The 11726-nt window shown below is 35.1% G+C and overlaps 1 protein-coding gene across 1 annotated transcript in view; it reads left to right on the top strand.

The window, feature by feature from the left end:
• LOC109837861 (phosphoinositide phosphatase SAC1) overlaps positions 431-11726 on the top strand; it is a 28471-nt gene continuing 17175 nt past the window's right edge. Inside the window, exons 1-7 of the mRNA XM_020406231.1 lie at positions 431-589; positions 702-906; positions 978-1143; positions 3038-3260; positions 7190-7266; positions 10218-10405; positions 10520-10617. Of these exons, the coding sequence (XP_020261820.1) occupies positions 503-589; positions 702-906; positions 978-1143; positions 3038-3260; positions 7190-7266; positions 10218-10405; positions 10520-10617 (1044 nt within the window). The 5' untranslated portion in view covers positions 431-502. The remainder of the gene's footprint in view (positions 590-701; positions 907-977; positions 1144-3037; positions 3261-7189; positions 7267-10217; positions 10406-10519; positions 10618-11726) is intronic.

Genomic DNA, 11726 nt, shown 5'->3' with positions numbered 1-11726 from the left:
AATAGAATAATATATATAGAGAAACCAAAACCCTATCTCTAGTCTAACTTCATAATTAGAATAAGATTCAAACTCTCAATCATGATGGAACCCAAACTCCTAATCATGATAGATCTCTAATCTTATCTAATTCTCATGAAGTTATAAAACTCCTAATCATGATAGATCTCTAATCTTATCTAATTCTCATGAAGTTATACAAAGAATTAAAAACTCTATTCTAACTTGGAGTTTGAGTTATCTAATTCTCATGAAGTTATACAAAGAATTAAAAACTCTATTCTAACTTGGAGTTTGAGTAGATACCCCAACATTTTCATCCTTTTACATGGTAAAAACTTACAACCAGAGAGCCCCTAACTAAACTGAAAAAACAAATTTCTATTTTCATCGCGTGTGAATCCGAACGCATATAACCTCTGAGTTTCTCAACTTTAAACACAGTACGCTTCGATCCGAAAACAAACCCAAAAGAGACTCCCCCTCGCTCTCTCCCACTTCCATGGCGAAATCCAAAACCCCTCCCCCTCCCGATCTCGATCCCAACTCCTGCTCCCTCGAAAAATTCCGCCTTTACGAGACTCGAGCTGTAATCTCTCTCTCTCTCTCTCTCTCTCTCTCTCTCTGAGTGTGTGTGTGTGTGTCAAATCCCCCAATCCGTAAATCTTCTCTCCTTGGATTAATTTTTTCGCTCATCGCAGCGATTCTATCTCATCGGCAGCGATCGATACAAGCAACACTACCGCGTCCTCAAGATCGATCGATCAGAGCCCTCGGAGCTCAACGTCAGCGAGGACCCCGTCGTCTACTCGCAGCAAGAAGTCAAGAACCTCCTCCAACGGATCGCCGAGGGCAATCGAGCCACCGGTGGCCTCATCTCCGGCGGAAAAGTCTACGGCATCGCCGGTACTCGATTCGTAGAGTTTCCCTAATTTTTTTGATTGACGAAATTGGTGATGTTTGCGGTTTTTTGTTAGGTTGTATTAAGTTTCTGGAGTCCTATTATTTGATTCTTGTAACCAAGAGGAAGCAGATTGGGACGATATGCGGGCATGCGATTTATAGTATTGAGGAGAGCCAGCTGATTACTGTGCCGCACTCGTCGATTCAGTCGGATTTGGCGAATTCCAAGACCGAGCTCCGGTAAAGTTTTATTCTTTTGTTTTTGGTGTCAAAATTTGAGCTTGTGTGGAGTTGAGCTATAAGAAATCGATATCAATAGCTTTAAATCTATCATGAGTATCAGGATTCATTTAAAAAAAAAATAATCTTCAGATTGTGTCATCTCCTGTAGAATATGCTTTATAAACAACACATAACTTGCTAAAAGGGTGCAAAAAAATTGCAATAGGATACAAAATTATATCTTGCAACTCACCTCAACTTTGAGAAAGCTTCATTGCATTGGCCATATGCAGATTTAGAAAAGAAAAAAAAAAAAACTTTGTGTGGGTCCTTGTATCGACTCATGGAAAGGGCCTCAAATTGTGTCGGTGTATCAGAGTATAAAACTATAACTCAACTGCTCACCACTACCTCAGAGTTTTGATGTAGTTAAGGGACTTTTGACAGAGTACTAATGAAATTGTTAACTAATACAAAAAATGTTATAGGCATATGGGGAAACTCTTTAGTCAAAATTTCTTGCATACAAAAATTGACCACTTCTGACAAAAAAGGCACTTCCTGTACTAATATTGAGAATTTATGCTGAAGTATAATTATGTTTAGGTATTTAGGATGAGGGAGTTGCTTAGTGGTTGCTAGAATGTAAAGTTGCTTAGTGGTTGCTAGAATGTAAGTGAATAGCTATGAATCCTTTATTAGTATCATGATTCAGAGTTTTTTAAATCGTCGAATTGGGTCATTTCCTGTAGAAATATGTTGTAGAAACAAGACATAGCTTTGCAAAGGGGTGTAAATAGAATGCACTAGAATATAAAATAGTATCTCACAACTCACCAGAACTTCGGAGTATTGTCCAGTGGAAGGAACTTTTGATATGGCATTAGAGCAAGGCAGATCCATTACATTGACCATAAGCGGATTTAGTAAACAGACATTGTGGGAGTCCTTGTTTTGGCCCATGGAAAGGGGCTCAACTTGCGGGGGCGTATTATAAAATATAGTTATTACTCAACAACTCTCCAGAACTTTGTAGATTTGGTGCTGTGAAGGGATGTTTGGTAGAGTACTAGTGAAATTGTTAACTAATAGGAAAAATGTGCTAGACGTATGGGGAAACTCTTAATGAAATTTCTTGCATACAAAAGTTGACTACTTTTCACGAAAAATAAGCACTTCCTATAAAAATATCGAGAATTTATGCTAAAATATAATTGTGTTTAGGTATTTAGAATGAAGGAGTTGCTTAGTTCTTAACACAATTGGTCAACCGGCTTAAGGATAAAACTGAAGTAGTTCTTTTTTTAAGTTAACAGAAATCCCGTTTCTACTGACATTTCCAATTGGTTTGCAAGTAAAATGTTGGCAGATTCTCATTTCTATTGGAATCTCCAGTTTAAGTATTGTTGAGATCCCATCACCACAGGCCCCTTTAATTAACACACGAGTGAATGAAAAACTCAAACTGCCATAAACAGTGTCTTATATGAGTTATCTGGATTTGATTAATACCTCAGACTGTAAGTGCTAGAATTTAGTTCTTATTTTTTGATTTTGAGCAAATGCATCTCATTTTATTTCTACGTGTTATCCAACTTCAGTTTGTCTATTTTCATTTTTTTATTGGATAGGATTCCATTGATTGGTTAGTGGGTTGCATTAATTTAGCAGATTTAATTTTGTAAAAACAACCTGGTTAGCATGAGAATCACCAGATTCACCACTCAGTTGTTTTCTTACAGAAGGGTTTCCATTACTAGTTAACTAGTAGTGAACACAGAGTATTATTCAGAATTGCAACCTGCTCTACTCTTCCGAATATCTGTGTCTGGATGCGAAATTAGTTAAAACTGTCTCTTTGGATATGCCTTTGTATCGTTGATGCCTAAAAACATGTACAAATTCTTTACAGGTACAAGAAGCTCCTATCTAGTGTTGACCTTACAAAGGATTTCTTCTATAGTTACACATATCCCATAATGCAATACTTACAGAGAAATGTCACTGCTTCTGGTGGGGAGAAGATGCCTTATGATAATATATTTGTGTGGAATGCATTTCTCACACAAGCAATACGAACAAGATGCAATAATACATTTTGGACGATTGCTTTAGTTCATGGGCACTTCAAACAGGTAACTTGGCTCTTAACTTTTGGAACTCATGCTCTTGCTTTCTTGATTATATGTTTCATGGCTAAGTCGAGTAGCTTAAAGTGTTTCCTTTTCCTTTTCTTTTCTTTCTCATTGTGAGCAAACTATTAAACAAACTGTCCAATATATTTTGAGACAGTTACATATGGAGTTAGATGTTGGAAGTAGTACTTGCTTTGGTTACTGAGCTGATGTAAAAGCTGATATACAGTATTATATGCATTATCCTGCAAACATTAGACAGCTGCCCTTATCACCAACTCTGGCTAAAAGAATTGGTGCTAGTTGCTCCTGCTTCACTGTTTTATATATTTAATGGCTGATGGAATCTCTATTTGTTTGAGATGACAGCCCGCTCAATCAAATGTTTAAGATTAGGATGAGATATGATTAGGAGTAGGGTGAGTAAATATATCCGTTGGTACGTTGTGGAAACAATTGGTCTGGTTTTCTGGTCATTAAAATATTTTTTCTGTGGTACTTCACATCAGTGGTTCTCTATTTGGCCCATAGGCTGACATCCATAAAGGAACAAGAACATACCACGGTGAAGGAGTCATTGTGAAGAAAGCCCCTTTGAATAATATACTGTGGAGAAGGGAGGCCTTACCAAGAAAACTTGTGTAAATATAATAGAGGAAAGAGCTCTAAAGAGAGGGCACAGGTATACATGGCTAAATTGTTATCATCCTACTATGTCCTCCTACGTTGGACATGTAGATTGCAGCTAACCCCCATGGACCAGGGCACCTCCATGCTACACAAATTGCCCTGGCATTATTAGCTTGCACCAGGATTTTGTCTGAAATTTCCTTTGCCACTATAAATGGGTGATTTAAACCAACTTCCACTTAAAATGGAATGTCTTTTTGGAGCTAATGTTTAATTTAGTAGTTTCTTGAGTTTGTGGATGTATAGCCAACTCAAAAGGAAAAGACTTGAAACAAGTTATAAGAGCAATAGGTAGTACATTAAAGACTTGAAAGAAATATATTCTAAAGGGTAGGTACGAAGACTGAGCTTTACTGGATACTGATAAGAAGCTAATGCAATTTGAAGGAGTTATTTTTTGATATTGTATTTTACATTTAAGGGTATATTCTTAAATCTAAGCTGTTCAATTAATTTCATTCATCTTAGTTGTGTCAAAAATATTAAATTCAATTATGTAAACCCTAAACTTAGTTCTTTTCTATATTTGTTAGTCTAAACAAAGGCCAGAGTTTGTAGAAATTTATTTTTGAGTTTGTAGAAATTTTTTTTTCAACAGCAGCCTGAAACTGCACTGCATAAAGGCTGGAGTTTGAATCTAAGAATGAAAGGTGCTTTTGTGGAGACTGAGATATTTTTATCTCTTTCCCATTTTCTTTTTTTCTTTCTCTTTCTGTTCTATCCTTCTAATTTCTCCATAATTTGGGCCAGAAGAACACCCTCTAAATTAGTTACACAAAGGATTGTGGTTTTGGGTTACATCAAAGGTTTTGGATAAACATTTTTGATAGTGTGTATCTAGCTGAAGAGGCAATTGAGACTGGTAGCAGTACACATCTATGGTCTTTTGCTTTCTAACACAAAATTAAGTAGTTGCTTTCGAGTGGAGGATTTCTTACAAATTCACAAGGGATTATTTCCTACAAGAAAATAATAAGGTAAAAACAATACGGAGAACACCCAATGCAGTTTCATTGCCTTCGTCTTAACCTTTTGTGTCTAATTGCAGCCGTTAGTTAAAGTAACCATCTTCTCTTTTCTTTTTCTACCTCTCTACTTTTTTCCTTATCAGTCATCACTTTCACATTGTTCACCAAACTCAGTAATCCCCCTTCTACATTTTCCATCCTTCTATAAACCATTTCCTTCATTATTCTTGAACCAAATATAAAATCAGATTTCATCCTTTTCTGATTAGCGCTTAGCATCAGTTAGAAAGAACTTAGACTTTGCTGAAGAACTTATATTGGAAGATTCAAGTTTTGTAGCTTGTATTTGCATTTGTTCATTGGTTTTAGGTACTTTGATGCCTTACAACTTACTGGCTCTGATCAAGATACCTATTCTTAATGAATTATGAGGATACCATGTCATGACAGAGGATGCCAGGAGTGAACTTTGAGGGCTTATAGATATGGGTTAAAGACCGATCTAGCCTTGGTATGAATAGAAGGCATTTAGATAAGCTAGTAGGGTCCTTAATGCTTGTCCTCATTAAACAAAGGAATCCACTGGAACCCGCAAAGAGGTGCCTGTGTGCCACTATGTTTTGTATTACCATGTTATGATGTTACCATCTTTTGTGCTCTCTTATGAAAGCTTATGGTGTGATGAAGTGCAATATTTACATTTATCCTTTAAATGCTGATTTGGGATTTCAACAAAAGACCATTTTCTATGAAGGAAGGTTCAGTAACTTCTACTAAATGTTCATACGTGTTGAAACCAATATATAGTTCACATTGAGTTAGGAATTTTTTTAAATAAAACAAATCATTGACAATGGAACCTAGGGAGAATCTAGGTGTATTTTAGGTAGGCCACGTGCCTTACCTCAAATTTGAAAAATTCATTGGTTTATCTATTTTCCATACAATAAACTTTTGGTGCAAACATTTGTGCCTAACCTCAACTCTAGGTGTATTTGCTCTTTCGTAGCAAACACTGACCACTAATGATGCGAGGCTAACTCTCCTTTGTGTGTAACTATATTCTTTTATTATTTCATTCCATATATTTCTAGTATTGAGGAGATCATGTCTAGTGACGAGAAAGAATAATTTCCTTTGGTTTATAGGGGCTTAGTGGTTAGTCTCATTGTTATGCATTTGTTCTCTATAATTAGGATTTATGTATATAATCTTATATGTATGTATATAACTCGAGTTTAGAAGGGATATTTTTTTAGATCTATATTGGTTTTTTTTATTTTCATATTAAAGAGAACATAAACAAGGAAGGAAATAGTACATGCTAGTTACTCGTGGCAAGTAATGGACATGCAAACGATATAAAATACAAAAGGTTTGGTTAAAATACTCACATTTGTTTGTAGCTTTTTTCAAAAGAAGTCACAGTTTTTTAATAGGTCGTTGATCCTGTGTAACAGTATGAAGGATAATAGTGCCTTCACCCTAATTTTCACACTGGCTACATGATTCTTTTTCTGGTTAAGCCTTTTAAACTTCTTTGTTTGTATCACACTATGAGTAAGGAGTACAGTATTGAAGCTTCTGGCATGTATTGAAACAATTTGTATGTTGCTTTGAAAGAGTCTTGAGGGAAAGTTGTTTACTGTCAAGTCATTAACTGTAGGGAATCTTTTGGTATAATTCATCTTTTTCACATGACTCCAGCTGAATTATTTTTTAGGCTTTTACCAAACATACTCTCTTTTTTCTTTTTTGCATGTTGCATCTTATACTGTATGAAAGTATTTGTACAATCAAGAAGCTAGATACAACATCAAAGTAAGATGTTACTCCTCCAGCGAGCGAAGTAATGATTGATGATGACCTTTGTTATTTGTGCCCCAAGAACTCCTATATATGTTGTGTTAAGCCTATACTCTTCTCTTGGTTTATATTAAGACATGCAAGTTAGTAAAATACAAAATTATTATGACTTGTTCGACCAGAAAAGGGAGCTGTACTTCTAGCATGACTGAGCTCCTCATCATTTGTATAACTGTGCTGCAAATTGGTATTTCTCCAGAAAAAGTGACATTACATATGCATACCCAAAATTTCCAATTGTTCACTCAAGCCGGATGTGAGTTTATAAACTTTAACTATCTCAATTATATAATGCCTTCTTTTGATATGTAAATTCTTGTAAATTGGTTGTAAGTACTGTTTTCAAGGTAATAAAGCATGTGCTAGCTTCAACTTTTTGTATTGATGTCCTTCTTGTTGATACAGGTCAGGTTATCAATCTTTGGTCGAGAATTTAGTGTGACTCTGATTGCTAGGCGTTCTCGTCATTTTGCAGGGACACGGTATATATTTTGCGAATAAATTTGTTGATGTAAACTTTACCTATTTTTTTTTCCAGATGATATTCCTAACAAAAACTGGATGTGCACTATGCTTTAAGTTTCAGGGTTTCTTCTATTTTGATTGTACTATTAATTTTTTCATAACAGATGGTCTCCGATCATCCATAAGTCTGGTCAGTTTAGTAGAGGAACCTATCACTAATTTGATCTCAATTCTTATAAAATCTAATAATGCACAAGCTTTTGTCATTGTATTTCACAAGCTTACTTCTTCAACTTTGTTTCTACAATATCAATGTAGATAGTGGTTCTACTATAAATGTTTATTTCCTACCAACAGCACTCTTGATCTTCTTTTGCATGGAATTGTGTTTCTCTATTCTTAACATGATGTTCTGGTTGTACTGCCACTTGGCCATCTGAGATATTTATCACTGCATCTGGATCTCCCCCATTATACTCTGTGCACTGTATATTGCATAATAATGCAAGTCTTTTACATGGAATAATATCAAGCTATATGGTTTGATAATATGTCATATAAGCAAGAAGTGTGAAAACACTGAATTTGCTATTTGAGTGGAGGGTTTGCTTGTTGAGATTTCCTAGTGTCCTATGAGCTTTATATATAGATAACAAGGCGGTTATTCACATTGCGGAAAACCCAGTCTTTCATGAGAGCACAAATCAGATTGAAATAGATTGCCATCTAGTACGTGAGATCACAAATGGTGGAGTCATTGCGGTGAAGCATGTGTCCTTTAAGCCAATGTCGAAAAACACAGTTTTATTATGTGTGCGGTCTAGGAGCGCCTTAGATCATGCGCCAATTAATCGTATCATGCGGAATTATGCACTTTTGAATTTTATATATATTTACTAGTTGTTATATGTTAAAATATCTAAATTCATGAACATAGAAAATAAAAGTTTCAAGTTTTGACTAATCTGTTTTGTTGGAGAGCTTTGTGGGGGCATGTCAGAGAGCTTCTAGATGATTGTAGGTGAGCTCATAGGAGAGTGTTGGAGGTTGTATGATCTTCCACCAAGTTTTGCAAGGGGTGTGCGGTCGAGCATGTGTCGACGGAGGCCGGGGATATTTGTCGCAGCCGTAGTATTTGAACAAGAGAGAATATAGCGAGAGGAATAGTGGAACTTTGGGAAAATGTTAGGGTTTGAATTTTCTTTACTTGAGTAGTCAGGTTGGGCTTCAGGTAACATGTGTAGCCTGGAAATGATATAAAAGAAATGTGCCTGACAAATAAAATTATGTGGACGCTTACTTAAAAGTACGCTAGATTATGCGTTTTATGTGGACACTTTACTTGAAATGCGCACGATTATGCATGTGACTACATAATGGAGTGCTTTTTCCCTTACCGAAACAGTTCCACGCCACTTACGCTTAAACAGCCGCTTAATCCGCATTTTAGAACATTGCTCTAAGCATTGTTTTAAATATTGGATATTAGATAAATATTGGATGACCAAAATTCATATCGGAGTGTGGAAATCGGGGATATGCAGTAAATATGAGGGTGTCATCTCATGATGTTTATACATTATATTTTATAACATTCTAATATATAATTTAAACATATTTAATAATTTCTAAACTTAAGAAATTGCATCATGATATATGTTTTGGATGACTAACAGATTGTAGAAACTTGCTTTTCGACCGCATCATGAAACCTTCTAGTGCATAACCTCAAAGAGTCATAGAGATAGATTAGAGAGAGATAGGGAGAGGGCAGATAGAGAGAGGCAGAGAGAGACTGAGAGAGAGCATAGAGAGAGGTTAGGGTATTTGTGAGATCAATTATGATTTCTGAAGTGAAGGAAGAGTTCAATTTGATATTTGGGTCTAGTTGGGAACCCAAACCTAAACCCATGAAATACCCAAATAAAAAACACAATATTGGCTAATGACCGATATATTGGCCGATATCACGCTCTAACTCTGTAAATATTGGTGCGGGCTACTGTAGAACCTGATATATGTGTCCATGTATTGGTATATCGATATATATTTTATACACTGCATCTAAGAATCAGTTAGCAGGTCTCTTTAGAAAGCCCCTTGGAAAAAAGGGTAGTTTTTATTTGTGACAACTCGGGCATGTATGATATGATGTTCTAGCTTGATGGGCAGTATTTAGAGGGAGATGCATATTTTTTTTTTAGTTTAGTCCTACATTGTGGGTTATTATTGTAACCTTCTTACTAGTATAAGTAAAGAGTCCATGCTTGTCAACTTTTGCTTTTTTATCATAGTTTAATAGATTTCTTATATCGTAAACCATGCATTGGACCGAAATATGGATGGATATGGTTGGTTCACTCTAAGTCTTGGAAGGTGAGTCTGGCTATCTGGGTCATTTTAACACTAATATTTATTGCCCATTATTGGCATAAAATTCAATATGTACTTCAAATTAGAGCAACATTTGGACATTCATAAAATTTGGATATTCATAAAATTTATTAAACATTAGTGCGATTTTGTAAAAATGGACCAAAGCAATTTCTTTTTAGCAAGTGTTGAATAAACATATGACTTCCGAGTCTTGTATACAAATTTTCTAAGTTTCTTTTTTATTTGAATTGAAATATCAAATTTATTATTATTCGTTCTTTCTGTCATTCTCGTGTTAACATCTTCTGCTTCTTATGTACGGCCTTTGCCATCAAACAACCAGTGAATATCATGGTTTTGAAGATGTTTTAACTTCAAACCAATGAAAAGCTAAAAAATTCTGTCTTTTTCTATTAATAATGTGTGCTACCATTAACTTCTTACTTGAGTTGTCAAATATTATTAGCAATTAAATGCAAATATTTGCTTTTCTTGGTTGAGCATTTTGTTATTATATGATGAATTGGAGATATCTAGCTATCATCCATTCTCTAGTTTTCTTGTGTATAATCTTTGTTTTAATGCTTTGCAGTTATTTGAAAAGAGGAGTGAATGATAGAGGTAGAGTTGCAAATGATGTTGAAACTGAACAAATTATTCTAGATGAAGAAGTTGGCTCGTGCAGGGGAAAAATGAGTTCAGTTGTCCAGATGCGGGGCTCAATTCCCCTTTTTTGGTCCCAAGAAGCTTCAAGATTTAGTCCTAAGCCTGATATTATTTGTATGTCCTTTTTTAATAAACAAGTAACAACATTAAAAACAAATGCGCAAATTAGAATATGGTTGTCTTCTAGAAGCAAAGATTTGAAATTCTCTTATTTCTACATATTTTCAGTGCAGAGATATGATCCTACGTACCAGGCAACCCAGTCACATTTTGAAGATTTGGCAAATAGATACGGAAATCCTATAATTGTGCTTAATTTAATAAAGGTGCATGACTGCTCTTGATTAGTATACCTCCTTTCATTGGCCCATTTGTAGCCAACTGCAGTAAACTAGCTGTCTATTATATGGTTTCTCTCCATTTTATGTTTTGTTTATAGAAAAAGTTTATTCCCATATCTTTGTTTACAGTTTGAAAATAGATCCATGTGATTATTATCACTAGATACCTACATATACTATACATATACATATACAAATACATGCACATGTATGCATGCGCACGTGCATGTGTACATGTGTGTGATGTGCATGTACATGTGCGATATTTGGGTCTAGTTGGGAACCCAAACCTAAACCCATGAAATACCCAAATAAAAAACACAATATTGGCTAATGACCGATATATTGGCCGATATCACGCTCTAACTCTGTAAATATTGGTGCGGGCTACTGTAGAACCTGATATATGTGTCCATGTATTGGTATATCGATATATATTTTATACACTGCATCTAAGAATCAGTTAGCAGGTCTCTTTAGAAAGCCCCTTGGAAAAAAGGGTAGTTTTTATTTGTGACAACTCGGGCATGTATGATATGATGTTCTAGCTTGATGGGCAGTATTTAGAGGGAGATGCATATTTTTTTTTTAGTTTAGTCCTACATTGTGGGTTATTATTGTAACCTTCTTACTAGTATAAGTAAAGAAGTCCATGCTTGTCAACTTTTGCTTTTTTATCATAGTTTAATAGATTTCTTATATCGTAAACCATGCATTGGACCGAAATATGGATGGATATGGTTGGTTCACTCTAAGTCTTGGAAGGTGAGTCTGGCTATCTGGGTCATTTTAACACTAATATTTATTGCCCATTATTGGCATAAAATTCAATATGTACTTCAAATTAGAGCAACATTTGGACATTCATAAAATTTGGATATTCATAAAATTTATTAAACATTAGTGCGATTTTGTAAAAATGGACCAAAGCAATTTCTTTTTAGCAAGTGTTGAATAAACATATGACTTCCGAGTCTTGTATACAAATTTTCTAAGTTTCTTTTTTATTTGAATTGAAATATCAAATTTATTATTATTCGTTCTTTCTGTCATTCTCGTGTTAACATCTTCTGCTTCTTATGTACGGCCTTTGC

The sequence above is a fragment of the Asparagus officinalis genome, chromosome 4 (assembly GCF_001876935.1).
Source record: "Asparagus officinalis chromosome 4, Aspof.V1, whole genome shotgun sequence".
Lineage (NCBI taxonomy): Eukaryota > Viridiplantae > Streptophyta > Magnoliopsida > Asparagales > Asparagaceae > Asparagus > Asparagus officinalis.
Note: the sequence above shows the minus strand (reverse complement) of the source record. Positions and strands in the feature narration are given on the sequence as shown.